The following is an 18,118-nucleotide window of genomic DNA, read 5'->3' on the forward strand; positions in this document are numbered from 1 at the left end:
TTCTATTGCTTACAAGTCTCAAGGGGAGAAATTGAAAGTAAACTACCAGATCGATGGAGATCAGAAATATTTGCGTTATCTATTAACCTGGTGAATGCCTTTCTGTTGTTTGACTTGTGCGTTGACTGTCAATAAGAGAGACAACAGGTTATTCACTCCACTTCAAGTGGCGATAGTTTTTAGTGCTGCTTTTAGTATACCCAATTATGGGGATTTTATGGGCACAGGGTATATAGTTTATAGTAAGTATAAGTACACATAAGTGAGAAGTGAGAAGCGACAAATGGCACGCCGTGAATTCCAAGTGCCAAAAACAACGCAATTCGTGTTTTGCTTGACGACGACGACGACAAGTGAAAATAGTGAAAAGCATTCATGAAATATTTGCTGACGCGCAGCTGAGCAGCCGCAGCCCTTGGCCAACAAAATGTGTGAAATTTATGCACAGAGACAGTGACAGTGACTGTCAGCAGTTAGTGGACACGGACAGGGACACTTACCTTGCCCTTGATCATTGCCTGGACGACAATCACTTGAGCAGCGCGATGCACCTCCTGGATCTCGCCGGGAATGGGATGACCCACCCCGGGATCGAACCACACGAGATCCCCTTCGGCCCAGTCCATGATCCCTGAAGCTCCGCTCTCTCTCTCTCTCCGCACTAGATCTGCACCTCGTTCAGTCCTTTCACCCTGCAACAATTATGTGCAAATCTCTCAGTTGTCTCGGATGATGATCTCGATGACGATGGTTTTCCAATCTCGTCTCGTCTCGTCTCTCTTCTCTTCTCTCTGCAGAGTCCAAAAGGGGATTGTGGGGAGACGTCCAAAGCTTCAGGCTGCTGGGTGATGCATTGCTGCAAATACAAATGGCATTTGAATTTGATTAGTTTCAGATTGGAATTCAGATTCAGCTACGATTTGACAGTAGCTCGCAACATTTCACAGCCACCGCAAAAACAGCAAAATCCAACATCCAACAATAACAAACTCGCAAAAAGAAAAACAAAAAACAAGCCAAATAAAAACATCACACCACAGAAAAAATTCACGTAATTATTTCAGTTGTATACATCAAATGCCACTGCCTCTGGCATATTAAACTCCAAAGTAAGTAACAACAAGCTGCGCTCTGCGCTCTACACTTGATCGACGAGCTGATGCCCATTAATCTTGTTGATGCGATTGTTAGAAACAGAGTTGAGATTGGCATAGAAGTAATTTGTGTTGTACAATACTATATTTAAACTTTCTTAAATTTATATAAAATGGAATAAGTTATATATTGGGAAGAAAAGTTGTGTGTATTAATCCTTAGCTTAGCTTTAGTTTAACTTCACCTTTATACCCGCTACTAATAGGTAGATCAATAGGATCTTAGTTGCTTTGGAACTTCGAGCTCTACGGTATATTTTTAAACTAACTTGGCTGGTATCTTTTATACTATATGGTATATTTTGAATTTAATACTATGTCAATATACCAAATACAACATTCGGTATATGTTAGTATTTTTTCATTATATTAATTCAGTATATTTTAGACTTCTTTTGTTTTCTACGATATATTTTAAGTGTAGTACTATACCAATATACCAAATACAGCCTGCGGTACACGTTAGTATTTTTCGGTATATTTTCGGAATATTTTATCTGACAATCAGGTATATGTTGTGGTCTATGATATATATTTTTAATGTAGTGTTATATCAATATACCAAATATAGCCTTCGGTATATTTCAGGATTTTTCGGTATATTACTTTGGTATATATTATGTACTTTAAGATATATTACTATACTCAAATATACTATATTCACTATATTCAAATATATTAATTGATATACCAAATACAGCTTTCGACATATTTCAGTATATTTCGGTATATTACTTTGGAACATTTTTAGTATACGGTTTTATTGAAAACACGCTCGACTGCAGCTTTTTTACTTCTTCAGTTTGATAAATATTTATAGAAAGTTTAGTTTGCAATTTATGCAATTGCAAAACGAATTCATAAAACATAAACATTTCATGCTCTTTTCTTTTGGAACACAACTCTGGCATACCCTGGCGTAACTGCAAGTACAGGGTATCGGAATGCTTATCAGAGACCTCGCTCAGTCAGTCAGTCAGTTGGTTGGTTGCTCGCTTTGGCTTTTGCCATTCACAAGTGATTGTCAACGCTGTGTCTGACTGCTGTCATTGTCACTCCTCGCTGTTGGAGAGGGGTGAATGGCGAATGGCGACAGAGGGGGGAAGGGAGTGTGAGAGGAGAGGGGATGCAACAGCAACGAGGGCCATTTGCTGCTCAATGAAATTCAATGAAAGTAACTTTTTTTTGTTCATCGTTTTTCTTTCACGCTTATTATTTTCATTATGATTTCATATTTGTGTTTACATTTCCCTTCATCCCCCTTTATCTCTTCTCTTTTTTTTTTGAAATGCAATGAAATGCAAGGGCGAATATCATAAATTACTCATACAATGGGATGACAGCAGCAATTGTTTAACAACTGCCAAATGTCAGCAGTAAAAGGCAAAAAAAAGCAATTTACAAGTTGCAATCACTCACTCAAGATTCATTTGAGAGAGAGAGAATATTTTCCCATGATGCTTTCTCAATAAAATAAAAAACAACAATTACAACTGTAAAGCTTTTTCACTATCAATTGATTTATAATTGTTAAAATAGAGAGTCCAGAACTTTCGACAACAAGCTCTTGGCGAATTTCGATATAAGAATTCGCTTTCACCTTCAGTTCGGATTAGATTTTTGTTCATCTGCGTTGGATTCCCAAGCAGGGCAAAGTTATAACTACAATTTGGCCCAGATACAAATTTATCAAGCAAAAAAAGCGGCAAAAACTAATGAAAAACCGACAAAAAGAATGGATGATTAAAATTGAATTAATGAATCGCCAAAAAGGGAATTCAGCTTCGTTAAGAAATTGTCCAAGAATTTCATAAAAATAAATAAAGAAATGAATATGTTAAATATGAAATGCGGACGCCCAAAAGTCGAGACCAAAAACAAATGCTGATGTCAAGAATACTAAATAGCCATGGCCAAAACCCAAAGACTCGACTCAGACTTTGGCAATGTTGTGGTCGATGTTGTTGTTGTTCGTTGTTTTTGTTGCTGGTGCTGATTACCTTTTGGTGAGACAAACTTTCACCTGTTTAGCGGCAAAAGCCTTTAACATAAATATTTATGCCCAAAACAACAACAACAACAAACACTGTTGCTGCCTTTGTTGTTATTTGTAATTTTCAAGCAATGCGCGCGCACTCGCATTTGATGCTCGAACTGAATTTGGATTTAGAGTTTGGTTAGAGCTTAGCTTTGTCTGCGGATTTGGCCAACAAATTGTGTGCTAAATGGCCAGACAAGTGTCTACGAATTGACAAAGTCAATAGAGAGCGCGAAAGGGGGAAGAGCGAAAGAAAAAGAGAGCAGCGAGCAGCGAGCAGTCAGCCAACTTGTTTGGCGAGGCGATTTGGCTAACAAGATACGAAATACAAAATATGCTCGAAACTGGCAGCTGTCAGTCATTCATTTATTGATCCATTCAGTCAGTCAGTCAGTCAGTCATTCACTCACTCAGTCAGTCACTCAGTCAGCTGGTCATTTATTCCACGCGTACACCTGGCTCTCTCTCTCTCTTGCCTCCCTTTTGCTCGCCCTCCTTCTCCCTCTCTTTCTCTCTCTCTCTCTCTACAACAAATCTCAACTCGACTCGAGTCGAGTTCGACCGCATTCCAATGCTAAGACGTCGCTGCCCGCTGTTGCTTGCTTTGCTGCTTTGCTGCCTTGCCTGCAGTCAATATCTATGTCGATGTCTATGTTGTCCCAACAGCAACAACAACAACAACATTGGCAGCAACAACACTTTGGCCATTTAATGGAAGTTCTCATGTGTAATCAATGATTGCGAAACACTCGCGACTGTTTTCAAATCGTGCATCCAAAAGAATTCGATCATTGAATATTTGTTTGCTCATAAAATCGTTTGATATTTGGTTTAGTATTAAATTGGTAGTTTTTTTTTAAAGGTTAAATATTTGTTTGTGTTTTTTAATATGTACTTGCAAGAAATTGCTTTAAATATGTTAAGCAATATCTATTTTTATATATTTTTAATGTAGTACTATATCAACAATATACCAAATACAAAATTTGTGGTTTATTTTAAAACTCATAAATTCATAATGTGGTATATTTTGCAGTAGATGGTATATTCTATACTAATATACCAAATAAAGCATTTGGTATATTTTTAGTAATTTTGTGATATATTCATTTGGTATAATTTAGATAGTTTTACCTTTTTTGCTTTTATTTACAATAGGTAGCATTTTTACTTGTTTCTTAATATTTTTATTATTTCCACACTTTTCAAATATTTCAATTTATTTTAAGATGTTTCTTTGAAAAAACATCTTTATATGCTATAACATTATTATTATTTTCTCTGTTTCTTTAATTAAATTTATTTGTGCACTATGATACTATTTATATTTTCAAATATTTATATGTATTTATTATAATAAAATATTTTATGCCAATTATTCTTCAAAGAAATTTCTTTGTGTTCTATGTATAATATGTATTAAATTCAAACTTTTGAAATACTCTGAGATTATTTATACACTTTTCAAATATTACGCATACTATAAATAGTATTAAACGTGTTGCTTTAAAGAAATTTTTGTGTGTACTATAATATTATTATTATTTTTACACTTTTCTAATATTTCAATTGATTGTAATAAAATGATCTGTACGTAAGTTTCTTTTCTTTTTCTAAGAAAATTCTTTATGATATTATGATTATATTATTATTTTCAAATATTGCAAGTTATTATAATAAAATTTTCTATACAAATATAGCTTTCAAGAAATTTCTTTGGGTATTCTAATATTATTATTTTCACACTCAATCAATTTATATGTTTTATGTTTTTTGGAAAACCTCCTGTATACACTAATAATATTATTCCATTAATAGTTTCTTTAATGCAATTTCTTTGTGTACTCCAATATTATTATTTTCACACCTTTCTAAAATACTTAAATTTCTCTAAGAAACTTCTATAATATAATATTATTATTTCCACTGTTTTCAAATATTTCAATTTAAGAAACTTTATCATCTTCTTCAATATAATTATTTCAATTTCCCTAAGAAACATCTTTATGTACTTTAATATTATTATTTCCACACTTTTCAATTTAAAATGTAATTAAATATGCCTCCCTCTATATCAGTTATGGTATTATGTATTACAATCTTAGCGCTCATTACTTAACGGTTCAATTATGCAGATCTTTTTTGAAGCAGCGAGCGTGTTTTAATAGCGCTCAGCCAAGATTCGACTAATAAAATGCAAATGAGGGCGTGGTCAAGCTGTAAGCTGTAAGCCATAAACGGTGTGTGTTGTGAGAAGTTTCTTGAACTCGTAAAGTGACCTACGAAGAGTTGTCCGCTGTCTGGTGTCTGTGTTTTTGTGTTGTGGCCAGTTCAAGGTTCCAGTCAAGGGGATCATCGGAGAGAGGCTGCCCCACCCCACAGTCAGTTCGTGGTAGTCAAATGCCGTTAATACGTACGTATAGCATGATAGCCTGGGTCAGTTCGTTGCCTAAGTCTTTTTCAAAAATGCGCGCAAGTTCGTTGCCTAAGTCTTTTCAGATATAAAAAATGTGCGCAAGTTCGTTGCCTGAGTCTTTTGAAGGCAAGTTCGTTTCCTAAGTCTTTTCCAAAATCTGTCTGTTTTTATTTCACATTTTTTTGGTGGTCTGTCAGTTTTCCCATGACAAAATGCGCTAAAAATTCCCCACAGCATTTCGATTTCTAAAGCTATTTGTTATCACTGCAAGAGTGTGTGTGTGTGTGTGTGTTTATGTGTGTGTGTGTGAGTCATAAATTTGTGTGTTTATGAGACAAAACACTTGAGACAAACGTTGCCCGCACCTGCACAGATGTTAAGCTATGTGTGTGTGTGTGTATGTATATGTGTGTGCGTGTGTGTGTGTGTGGCCAGAGCCAGTTTCTAGTGTTGGCGAGGCTTGAATTGATTTGTGTGCCAGATTCTTGGCATAGCTCGCAGCAGCTCCCTTGACAACTCATTCGCATTCATTTGAAGAAGCTTTGCGCCGCGCTGCGCCGCGCCTTCGACTTTGGGGAGTGGCTGCTAACAGTCCAAAGCACACACACACACATACACACGCATGGCGAGTGAAACTCTTGACAAGACCAAAGATTCATCTCCATCTTCATCATTCATTTTCAATTTCATTTTGAGTTTCAGTTTCAATTTCCATTTTTATGGCACGCACAAAATATGTGCCGTTTAATTATTTTATTTAACAAACACACACACACACACACACACACACTCACACACACATTGTTTGATTTGGGCTTCGATATCAATCCCAATAAATAGTCATGGCGCCTTTAATTGACGCAGTTTGTCGAACCGCAAATTGCATTTAATTTATTTTGCTTAGCTTTGATTTTACTTTCAACTCGCTTCGCGTTTCTTCGCATTTCTGCACATTTCATTTCGCAACACGCGCTCGCGCAGCATGCAACAGAAAAACAACGCAACTCAAGAGAAGACAACAAGATATGAAGCGCATCGAGTGCGCGATTTCATTTGATTTCGATGCGAATCGAATGCGATCTTCAATCTTTGATCAACAATTCAGATAAAGAACGCGCTTCAGAATTAAAGATTTCTATTTAATCCAATTAAGTTTGCAATCTTCACTTTGATCAAATAGCGATAAGAAACTTGATTAAAGAATTCAAGTTTCAATTTAATGTAATTCGAATTAGAAAACTATTAACGATCAGCGGCGGATTTAACAAGTAATAAAGCTACAGTCGAGTGTGCTCGACTGTGAGATACCATCAATATAGTATTATTTTTAATATATACCAGATTAATATACCTAAAATATACTAAAGTCTACATTTGGTACATCAATATAATATGACATTCAAAATATACCAAAAGATATAAATACCGAAAAAATACTAAAAATATACTGAAGCCTATACTAAGTATATCAATATACTATGACATTAAAAACAAGTAATAAAGCTGAGATACCCGCTACCCACTTTAATATACCATCAGTATAGAATTATTCTTAATACATACCAGATTAATATACCGAAAATATACTAAAATATACTAAAGTCTACATTTGGTACATCAATATAATATGACATTCAAAATGTACCGAAATATATAAATACCGAAAAAGTACTAAAAATATACTGAAACCTGTACTTGGTATATCAATATACTATGACATTAAAAACAAGTAATAAAGCTGAGATACCCTCTACCCACTTTGATATACCACCAGTATAGTATTATTCTTATACCAGATAAATATACCGAAAAGATACTAAAATATACTAAAGTCTACATTTGGTACATCAATATAATATGACATTCAAAATATACCGAAAGATATAAATACCGAAAAAATACTAAAAATATACTGAAGCCTATACTAAGTATATCAATATACTACGACATTAAAAACAAGTAATAAAGCTGAGATACCCGCTACCCACTTTATTATACCATCAATATAGTATTATTTTTAATATATACCAGATTAATATACCTAAAATATACTTTAGTCTACATTTGGTACATCAATATAATATGACATTCAAAATATACCGAAATATATAAATACCGAAAAAATACTAAAAATATACTGAAGCCTATACTAAGTATATCAATATACTATGACATTAAAAACAAGTAATAAAGCTGTAGTAATACCCGCTACCCACTTTGATATACCATCAGTATAGAATTATTCTTAATACATACCAGATTAATATACCGAAAAGATACTAAAATATACTAAAGTCTACATTTGGTACATCAATATATATACATTCATATGTAATATGACATTCAGAATATACCAATACACAATACCGAAGAGATACTAGAATATACCGAATGCTGTATTTGGTCACTCAAAATATACCATACAATACAAAATACCAAAGAGATACTAGAATATACCGAATATACCATTCGTCACTCAAAATATACCATAAAGTACAAAATACATCAAATTGTCCACCAAAAGAGTTCACATTGATTAGCGCTATATTTAATGAGCATCGAAATGAAAGTAAAAGATGAATTAAATTAAAGAAAAATAATTATTTAAAATGAAATCGATATCACCCGAAAACTATTCAGTGACAAGCGGCACATTTAATAAACTTTAGCAAAACTGTGATAAACATAGTAGACATTAATCGTGTTAGAAATGATTTCAATTGAAATCGAATGCAAATCGAATAAAAGCGATAATTAAAGTCTGCAATTAATACAGCAATTCAGAAACTATTGAGAACCACATAGTGCCATAATTAAAGCGCTTTACCACGATAATAAATAAAAAATATAGTCGACATTAATCTTGTTCAAAATGCGAATTAAATGAAAAGTGTGTTCGAAGCAACTTGCGAGTGATTTATCGCGTAATCTAGAAAGCTGCCTGCCTCCTTGTTGTCCAGCTCCTCTCTGTCCTCTCCTCTCTTCCTCTTCTTCTGCTTGTTCTTCTTCGTGTGCTTCTTCTTGATCTGTTGCTGCTGAGTTCTGCTGCTTTGTGGAGCCAAGTCGACTGAGTTATTGGCCGCTCAGTGACTAGTCACAAATTATTTGAGGATGCTGCTCTGAACTAAGCCGCTTAATGTCTGCTGCCCCGCCTTCCGCCCCCCTTGCATACAGCAGACACGACTCCACACACACACACGCACACACATATGGATAGAAAATTTCATGTGGAGAGACAAAATATATTTAGCAAGAAGTTCAAACTCGAAGTTGATGTCGATGTGGATGTCGATGATGTTTGTGTTGTGTTGTGTTTTGTTGATGTTTGTGTTGTCGGCGCACGATTTCACTAACACCAGGGCCAAGTCAAATGGCTATAAGCAAACTTGGCTAAATCGGCGACACACGCACACACACACACACACACACACACACATAGACACAGCCACAGACACGCAGTGAGCCAAAAGGCCAATAAACCTTTGCGCAGAGTCAAGAGACAAAGTTTGTGCCACTGTTTGTTGTTGTTGTTGTTGTTGTTGTTGCTCATCGATCACCCGCACACACACATACACACACAGACAAACACTCACACAGACACACACTCTCTTGTTTGCAGACTGAAAACAAAAAAGGGAAATTTTCAGCGAGTTGTTTTCATTAGTTGTTTGTTGTTATTGTTGCTGTTGTTGTTGTTGCCATTTCCATTGCATGCAAAAGACAATTGAAAGTGCGAGACAACATTTGTTGTTGTTGTTGTTGTTGTTTCTGATTATTATTATTGCCGCTGTTGTTGTTGTTGTTGTTGCTGTTGCTGTCATTAAGTTATTCTAAAAAAGCATTCGTGTTGCTATTCGCTGTTGTTGCCGTTGCTTTTTTTCTAGGGTGCGCCGCATGATTTGTTTTGTTGTTGTTGTTGTTGTTTTTTTTTCTTCTTCTTCTTTGCCAGCTTTTCAACTAGTTGTGCGTTTACAGTTGTTGTTGCTATTGCTGTTGCACGTTGCTAGCTGCCGCACCCGCAACACAAGCAAAAAACTAAAAAATATAAAAAACTAAAAAAAGGGAGCCGCATTGAGACGCCTCCAACAAGCACCAAACAACAACGAGCAGCTGCAGCCTGATGTGGATGTTAAGTGGGACGCATGCGCGCAAATGTGGACTTTGTCGCTGTGTGGGCGCATTTGCCAAATGTGCAACATGAGGCATGAGGCATGAGGCATCAAGGTGCGTTATCGATGTGACTACAGTTACCAAAGATCAAAAATTGAAAAATAAATAAATATTCCTATGGCTATATTTGGTATATCCATATACTAAGACATTCAAAATATACCAAAGTGTACAAAATACCGATAGTATACCGATGACCATATGTGGTATATCGATATACTAAGACATTTGAAATATACCATTATGTACAAAATATTGACAAGATACTAAAATATACTGAAGGCTATATTTGTTATAACGAATATACTAAGACATTCAAAATATACCGTAAGATACTAAGACATTCAAAATATACCATAGTGTAAAAAATACCGAAAATATACTGATGGCTATATTTGGTATATTTATATACTAAGACATTCGAAATATACCATAGTGCATTGAATGCCGAAAATATATTAAAATATACCGATAGCTATATTTGGTATATTGGTATACTATAACATTCAAAATATACCGTAGTATACAAAATACAGATACGATACTAAAATATACTAAGATCCTCAAAATATACCATACAATTCAAAATACACCAGATTGCATGAGACATGGAGCATGAGGCATCGATGTGACTACAATTACCAAAGATTAAAGATTGAACAAAGAAAATAACTCTACACAAATCTTTTAAACAAACTTTTTTCTCTAAAATTTAAATTTTACAATAAATCACACAATTTTGAAAAATGTCACTGAACTTAAATCAATTTTAATACAAATATAAATACATATAAAATATAATAGTAACAAACTATAGCTTTAAATGATTTCTATGTAGCAGAAGTCGCATAACTTTTAGTTTCAGAAAAATCTGAAAATATTTATATTATTCAATTTCTTCTTATTCAAACTATTTCTCTAAATTGAAGTTAATTCAATTGGACCTAATATAATAAAATATTACTTTCGGACTTTTGTTTTTCGTGAAAAATTATCTAGCTAAAAATATTTCAGTGGTTGTATTACTTCATTTAAGCTTTAAAGGTCAACTAAACACTAGCAAATCTTGAAATACTTTAAGTATTATATTATGATATTCCTCGCTTTACTTCAAATTTCAGCCTCTACAGTTAAAATTATCAGTTATCATATCTTTTCTTTTTGCAATTCAAAATATTTCTCTGAGATGAAATCAGTTCGATAAGACATCAGAAACTCTATAGTAAACTAAACACTACCAAATAGAAGTACTAAAAATACTGAAATACTTGAAATACTATAATATTATAATATTTTAGCATTTCAATTGAAGGTATCTCATTTCTTTCATTTTTTGTTTTGGAATTTCAAATATTTCTCTGAGCTGAATTTCAAATCTAATAATATCTCTGACTGTATTTTAGCACTTTATGCTTCTTTCGAACTACACGAAGAGTTGTCTATTTGATGCTTTATGAATGCAAATGGCAGCATCTTCTTATCGTTATTGTTATCGTTAGCGTTAGCGTTAACATCGAAGTGTGAAAGAATGCGAAAAGGAAATCGGCGTCGAACTCAACTCGAATGCAGATGATGATGGCTCGACAACTAAATTAAATTTCTCTCTGATGGATTTGTGTCTTTCTATTGTCGCTCTTGTTGTTATTGTTGTTTGTAGTTGTTGTTGTTGTTGTTCGTTGTCTTTTGCTTGTTGTGGTATCCGCTGTGACTAAGTATTTTGTTTGAATAAAGTAAAAGCCAATTAACATCTTTGTCACATTAGCATACACTACTCTCTCTCTCTCTCTCTCTTTCTCTCTCTCTCACTCTCTCTCGCTCTTTCTCTACTCTCTGTGCTTGTCTTTGTTATGCATTTTGTTATTGTTGCACTGTCGGCTATTTCTGTGGCCACTCTTGGAAAGCCGCAGCAAGAACGAAGAAGCGAAGCGAGGGAAAAAACAAAAGACTGAGGCAACGAACGTGAACTAAGAATGTCGAAAGAGAGACAGAGAGAAAAGAGCATAGCTGGGGCGTAAGTTGTACGTTGTATACGGAAGTGGCACACACACACACACACACGCACACTCACACACACACACACAGAGAGTCTCAGTTGAGAGTTGAGACGAAGCAATTCCATAGTCGAGTGGCCAATGCGGAATTCTTTGGCGGCCGGAACCAGTTTTTGTTGTTGTTGTTGTTGTTGCTGTCTTACTTCTACCAATTTTTTACTCGCTTTTTTCTCTCTCTTCCAGCTACTTTAGCTTTTTTCGCTTTTGATTGCCTTTGTTGTTGTTGTTGTGCGCTTTGCTTTTTAATATTTCTGCACGCTTAACTGTTCGGCTTCGAATACCGTTGCAATGCTTCTCTCGTCGTGATTTGCCAAAATGGACTCTTTCCCCCTCTCCCCCCTCTCGCTCCCTTTCCCTCTCCTTCAATGTTCAATTGCGTAGCGAATATCGAATTAAGTTGAATGAGCGACGCAAGTCGAGTTCTGATTCGATTGCACTTGCTTTTGCCCCCCTCCTACTCCTCTCTCCTCTCTGTTCCCCCTCCACACCCTCGCTGCAACCGTTAGAGAGAACAACAACTTATGCAACATTGTGGGGAAAGCACCGTTAAAATAAAATAAACTCTGAAATCGATCTGCAACAGCCCAATCTCCAATCTTCCAATCAGAAGCGACACAAAGAACAGGAACAGCAACAAGAACGAGAAGAAGACGAAGAAGAAGAAGAAGAAGAAGAAGAGGCAACAAGTTGAAGTTGAAGTTGACGTTGAACAGGTTCCACAGCTGGTTGCAGCATCGAATTACCTGTAATAGGATTTTACACAGCACTGTTGTTGTGGACTGTGAACTGTGGACTCTGTGTGTATAACATCATATTAGATTCTAATCTGATGAGATCATGCGCATAATAAGCAAACATTCCTAAGCATCGTCAACAAATCGCAATTGCAACAGCTAATGTGGATTTCATTGTCGCTGTGGATGCTATTTGGCCCCCACTTTGCCGGCAAACCGGACAAATGCAAAAAAAAAAGAAGAAAATAACTAAACGAAGCAGAAACAGAAAAAAATAAAGTGCCGTTTGATTGTTCGACTCGTTTTTGGAGTTGCCAACTAACTGAATTTGTGCGAACTGGCACACAGAACAAAACGCAAAGTTGCCAACTACTTGTTAGTTTTGGCAATGACATTTTTGGGCTAGTTATCGATTATCGATATCGAGACGGAGTTGAAAGAGTTTGTACTTGTTGCATGCGCTCATTTATCACTTACCTGCTTTGTTGTTGTTGTTCGCAGCTCCCTCGTTCGTTTCAGTTGTTAACTGTTGTTGCTCTCTCTCTCTCTCCCTCTCTGCTCCCTGCTCTGTCGTTGCCGTTGCCGTTGTTATTGTCGACGTTGTTGTCCACGTTTGTACTTTATATGATTTCTTTGTATTTGTGATTTTTATTTGAATTTCTATGTATGTGTGAGTTGTGAGCTCTTTTTTTAAGCGTACCGTGTTCTTCTTCTTTTATATACGTCACTTCGTCACACTCATTAGAAGAATTCTGCTACATTATATACGTTTGTTGTTATTGCTGCTGCTGATCTTCTCTGCTTATGCTTCTTCTCTTTTCTCGCTGCAGGTGTTTGCATCTATGCATGTGTGTGTGTGTGTGTGCAGGTATCAATTGGTTAAGCGCGCACTTGTTAAAAAAAATAATTTGCAACAATTTGTATTGCGCTTTTGTGACTTTGTGAATGCTGTGCAATAGTAATTCGTGGCACGCGCGCACTATAAAAAAAATATATAAATGTTCAAATTGGACCGACCGAGTCTGCGCACACGACCTGCCAGCTATAAAACAGAATTTACAATGACAATTGGCGCTCTCTGGCAGCGCAAGCACTAGAGGTGGCCAGACTATCGAACTTCATTTCCACGATCGATTACATATATATTTATATATCGATTGTATATTGATATATTTGCAAACAGATTATAAAAACATGCACTATATAATATAGCTTATTGTTTTCTAACTGTATCATTAATCCACCCGATTCAATTAACAGATTTGGTTAAAGCTAAATATGAGTTTTTCGGAGTACTGTTAATAGAGCGAATAGCGAAATTCCTTTTCCATAGATGTGGAGCCTGCAAAGTGCTCCGAATTGCGTCAAGAGTGCGTGAACGGTTTACTCAAAATGGCACTGTTATACTCGATAACATATTTAAGCGATGCAAGCAGTTATCGAAATTCTTTATGTGTTCACAGCAATTAAAAAACATTTGAATTATGCCCTTAGTAGGACCTATTATTATAGTTCATAAGCTTATTTAAAAAAAAATAATGAAAAAAAAACAAAACAAAGTAACCATCGATAAGAACAAAGTCATCGTTGCATCGATAGTGCCATCGATGTTTCTCCACCACTAATTGATAGTTGCGCTTGAGCCATTTTAGTTTGTTTGGAATTGAAAAGTATTGAATTAAAATCAACAATAGCGACAGTTTGTATGTGATAAATTGACTAACAATGTCAACAGCGAGCAAGTGCAGTAAGTGCCAAAAAGAGACGACAAGCACAGCATTGGATACTGGGCTTTGCGTGGACTGCTCGCCAGCCCTGGCAGCGTCGCCAACTGCAGCCCTGGGCGCGTCACCTGAAGAAGATGCTGTAAAAATGGAGATTGACACAGACCTGACAACCAACGAGACGATGGACGATATCGACGACCAGGAGAAGTCCACAACAGAGGTGAAGGAGGAACAACAACAACAACAGCAGGCACAGCAAATCATATCCAAGGCAAAGTCCGAGGATGAGCAGGCTGCCAACAAAGCAGCGACTTCCATGGACGTGGAGAGCGAGGCGGAAACCAAGCCCACGCCCTCACCCCGCGTCGGCAAGATCACACGCAGCAGCCTAAATGGCCAACGTTCGCCGACAGTAATGAAGCGTCTGCGAAAGAGCACGCGGAGCACACGCTTCAAGGCGAAACTAACGGGCCGCGGCAGCAATGCGGCCGCTGGCAACGCCGCCAATGGACACAATGGTCAGTCAACGGGTGGTGGAGCAACTGGCTCCATGGCTGGCAACGTAGCCGGCGGCGGCGGTTCGGGCAAGGCACAAAACAATGCACGGAGTCGAAGGACGCTGTTCAAGAGGCCGGCACAGAAGACACCGCGGATGCAGGCGGCGACGCGGTTCGTGAAGAGCGTGTTCTACAAGGGAAGCTACATGCAGATTGGCGACATCGTGAGCATCGTGGACAGTGAGCAGAAGGTGTACTATGCCCAGATTCGTGGCCTGCTCGTGGATGCGTACTGCGAGAAGTCGGCGTTCCTCACCTGGCTGATACCCACACAGGACAGTCCCGATCCCAAGGAGGGTTTCGATCCCGCCACCTACTTGATAGGTTTGACTTCGGGTTGTGTTCCGTCTTCTAAAGCTGATTTCTTACACTTCCCTCTTTCGCAGGTCCCGATGAGCAGCTGTCACGCAAGCTGTGCTTCCTGGAGTTCATCATGCATGCGCCGAGCAACTATTATTTCGATCGCACGACGCCATTCCCGCTGCCCGATGTCGATGACTACACCACGCATCGCACTGGCGGATTCATCTGGACGCGGTTGCCCGTGGTGAAGCGGGAGAGGGAAAGGGAGCGGGAAAAGGAGAGAGAAAAGGAGCGGGAGCGCAAGGCGGCCGCATAGCAAAGAGCCAGCTGACGTCGTCTTCCAAGCAGGCTTTAATTTATTTTAATTCTTTTTTTTTGTGTGTCAAACTCATTTAGATTAAAAGCAGCACAAGATGTGATGTGATTGGAGTGTGTTGTTCCCCCTTGCGTCTTCCCATAGATGTCTCTAATGCTGTTCCTGCTCCTCGCAGTACTCGAGATAGGCGCGATCCGCTTCCTCCATTTGCAGCTGCCTGTTGATGGGCACCAAGTACTCCTTGAGTGCGGATTGGTGGCTCAGCTGCATGCGAATGGCGCTCGCCCCCTCCGCCAGTTGGATGCGTCGCTGCACATCGCCATCGGTGATGATGGTGACGGATTTATCCCGTGGCTTCGGCTCCAGCTCAACCGCTATCTCCGCCTGCTTAGACTCTTCCGGCTGCCCAGACTCCTCCTCCTCCAGCTGCTCAAACTCTTCCAGCTGCTGCTCAAACTCTTCTGGCTGCTCCTTCTCCTCCTCCTGTCCCTGCTCCGCCTCCACAGCTGGCAGCTGCATCGCTGGAACATCCAAAGCCGCCGCTTGATGCGCTGCACGCAGCTCGGAAATCACCTCGTTGATGGCCACCTGGAGACGAGGCGTCACATTGATGTCGTTGGCATTGCGCGTCAGTTGCCAACACTTCTCCACGACATCCACCAACAGATTGTACACCCACTTGACCAGCTCCCGGAGCACAGTGCAGCTCAGATGCGACAAGCTCTCGATAGTCTGATAAATTGTCTCCTGATTGCGCATCAGAAGCGGCGCAATGTATTCATCGTGTATCAGATGGCAGCCGCCTCCAATGCTGGGCAGCAGCCAGAGCAGCAGGCACAGCTTCAAGCTGGCCAGGAATGGCACCCAGAACTCAATGCAGCTGCTGATGAAGTGCAGCACAATGAAGCCACCAAACACAATCCAATATTTCATCCACGAGAGCTGCGACTGCTGATTGCCGCTGCCGCTTAGAGTTGAATAGGTTGCATATGCTGGATAGACGCACCCAATGACCATGATTACGAATTCGTACAACATCTTGCTGCTTTCTTTTTTTTAGTTTAATTTTACGAGAAATATAAAAGGAAAGAAATTTTCTGACTTTTTTTTTTAGGAGCGTGTCTCTCTCTTTTGTGAAAGCACTTTTTCAAGTGAATTGCCAGAGCAGTCTCCTCAGGAGGTTGAATCCAAAAAACAATGCCTGCTGTGTTTTTAATTTTATATTGAATCATCATTTCAAATTGAATAGTTGGCGCCGTATCAACAGTCAGATAAACTATGTTATCGATAATCAACGATAACTCTTCGTTTTAGCATGGCAATGCATAATGAACTTTACGCTATGCTAAAGAGAAATACAAAAACATGAATATTTAAATATTTTACTGCACTCATCTTATTATCACACATTTTAAATAATATTATCGTTAAGAGTGAGCAACAAAAATGGCGATTTACATACTGAGATTGCATAAAGATGCGGTAGATTTGCTGCACTTCCAAATAGTATTTTCTGAAACGCAATGCTTGGTCACACTGCGGTGCAATCTTATTTTAAAAATGGAAGCCGAAGCAGCAGCGAACGATTTGGGTGCAGAAAATAAACCTATAAAATTGCGCACTGCAGTTTTAAGCGATGTCGATGATATCTCTGATATTGACATTGAAGAAGCGGCCGAGGAATTGCACAAAACAATGACGGCTAAACCTGTCTACAACCGACGCCGCAGCATTTTTAACACTACCCTCGATTTGAATGAGTGTAAGTTAAACACTTTACATGTAGTTTTAAATAATGTTGCTCAATATACAGCTCGCTGCTTGCCCGCCTCCCAAGCGTTAGACCAATCACTCGCTAGCTTCAAGGCATACGCAGAGAAAGAGAAGGCAACTTGGGAAACCTTCAGTACGAACAACATCAAGAACACGGGCCATTCAAAAGGATCTCCTCAAAGTTCCTCCTCCTGCTACAAACCCAGCGCGGAGCATCAGGCATACTTAAGCAAGGCTCCCAATCTGCACGCCTTCATTCGCGGCCATGGCAGTTTCATGGACGACAGCATTAGGTTTCTTATGGAATTCGAGGAAATGCAGGATGTCCAGGAGAGTCTCAAGCAGAGCTGTGTCTACCAAGTGCAAGAGTCCAAGAGGCACAACATCAGCGAATGCTTTGCGCGAAATCGTGATAGAAATTCCCATTGAAATTTGTTGCACATGCCTTCAAAATCCATTTTGAAATTCATTGTTACTACAAAATTCACTCTTCATTTTAAAGTATAAACTCATAGTATTTAAATAAACCTAAAATAATGTAGTCTGTTGAAATAAATTACCAAATTGTAATAAAATCCGTTAAGAAAAAGGCATATTTATGTAATTGTAAAAAAAAAAAAACAATTTCAGGGACATACAAAATAGGTTTTTAGAGCAAAAAAAAAAGAACTATTTACAAAAACAATTTCAATTGAGCAAAAGAATTTTCCATTGAAATGAAATATATTATGTTTCCTTGCATTAATTTAGTTGTATATAGCTAGCCAGCTTTGTCTGCGAATTAAGTAATATTGAAAGCAAGGCAGAGATTTTTAATGTTTGCTATGGTTTGTAAAGTAACCTTGAAGATAGCTTCTTAAAGAAACCTCTTAAAATAAA

The 18,118-nt window shown here is 37.9% G+C and overlaps 4 protein-coding genes across 4 annotated transcripts in view; 2 read left to right on the forward strand and 2 right to left on the reverse strand.

Annotated features, from left to right (window-relative positions):
- LOC133847190 (unconventional myosin-XV) overlaps positions 1–13,612 on the reverse strand; it is a 38,023-nt gene extending 24,411 nt beyond the window's left edge. The window contains exons 1-2 of the mRNA XM_062282054.1: positions 13,041–13,612; positions 501–856 (exon numbers count right to left, since the gene is read on the reverse strand). Coding sequence (XP_062138038.1) covers positions 501–626 — 126 coding nt within the window. The 5' untranslated portion in view covers positions 627–856; positions 13,041–13,612. The remainder of the gene's footprint in view (positions 1–500; positions 857–13,040) is intronic.
- Positions 13,613–14,171: 559 nt separating this feature from the next.
- Positions 14,172–15,567, forward strand: LOC133849201 (uncharacterized). Its single transcript, XM_062285112.1, has 2 exons — positions 14,172–15,171; positions 15,234–15,567. The coding sequence occupies exons 1-2, from the start codon at positions 14,289–14,291 to the stop codon at positions 15,464–15,466; spliced, it is 1,116 nt and encodes a 371-aa protein (XP_062141096.1). The 5' UTR covers positions 14,172–14,288; the 3' UTR covers positions 15,467–15,567.
- A 49-nt stretch (positions 15,568–15,616) lies between these two features.
- Positions 15,617–16,504, reverse strand: LOC133848810 (receptor expression-enhancing protein 3). The gene has a single exon (XM_062284503.1). It carries the CDS (start codon positions 16,502–16,504, stop codon positions 15,617–15,619), a length of 888 nt encoding a protein of 295 aa, XP_062140487.1.
- Positions 16,505–16,955: 451 nt separating this feature from the next.
- Positions 16,956–17,814, forward strand: LOC133849202 (uncharacterized). The gene is made up of 2 exons (XM_062285113.1): positions 16,956–17,228; positions 17,280–17,814. The coding sequence occupies exons 1-2, from the start codon at positions 17,027–17,029 to the stop codon at positions 17,666–17,668; spliced, it is 591 nt and encodes a 196-aa protein (XP_062141097.1). The 5' UTR covers positions 16,956–17,026; the 3' UTR covers positions 17,669–17,814.
- The last annotated feature ends 304 nt before the right edge of the window (positions 17,815–18,118 follow it).

Source organism: Drosophila sulfurigaster, chromosome X, assembly GCF_023558435.1.
Source record: "Drosophila sulfurigaster albostrigata strain 15112-1811.04 chromosome X, ASM2355843v2, whole genome shotgun sequence".
Lineage (NCBI taxonomy): Eukaryota > Metazoa > Arthropoda > Insecta > Diptera > Drosophilidae > Drosophila > Drosophila sulfurigaster.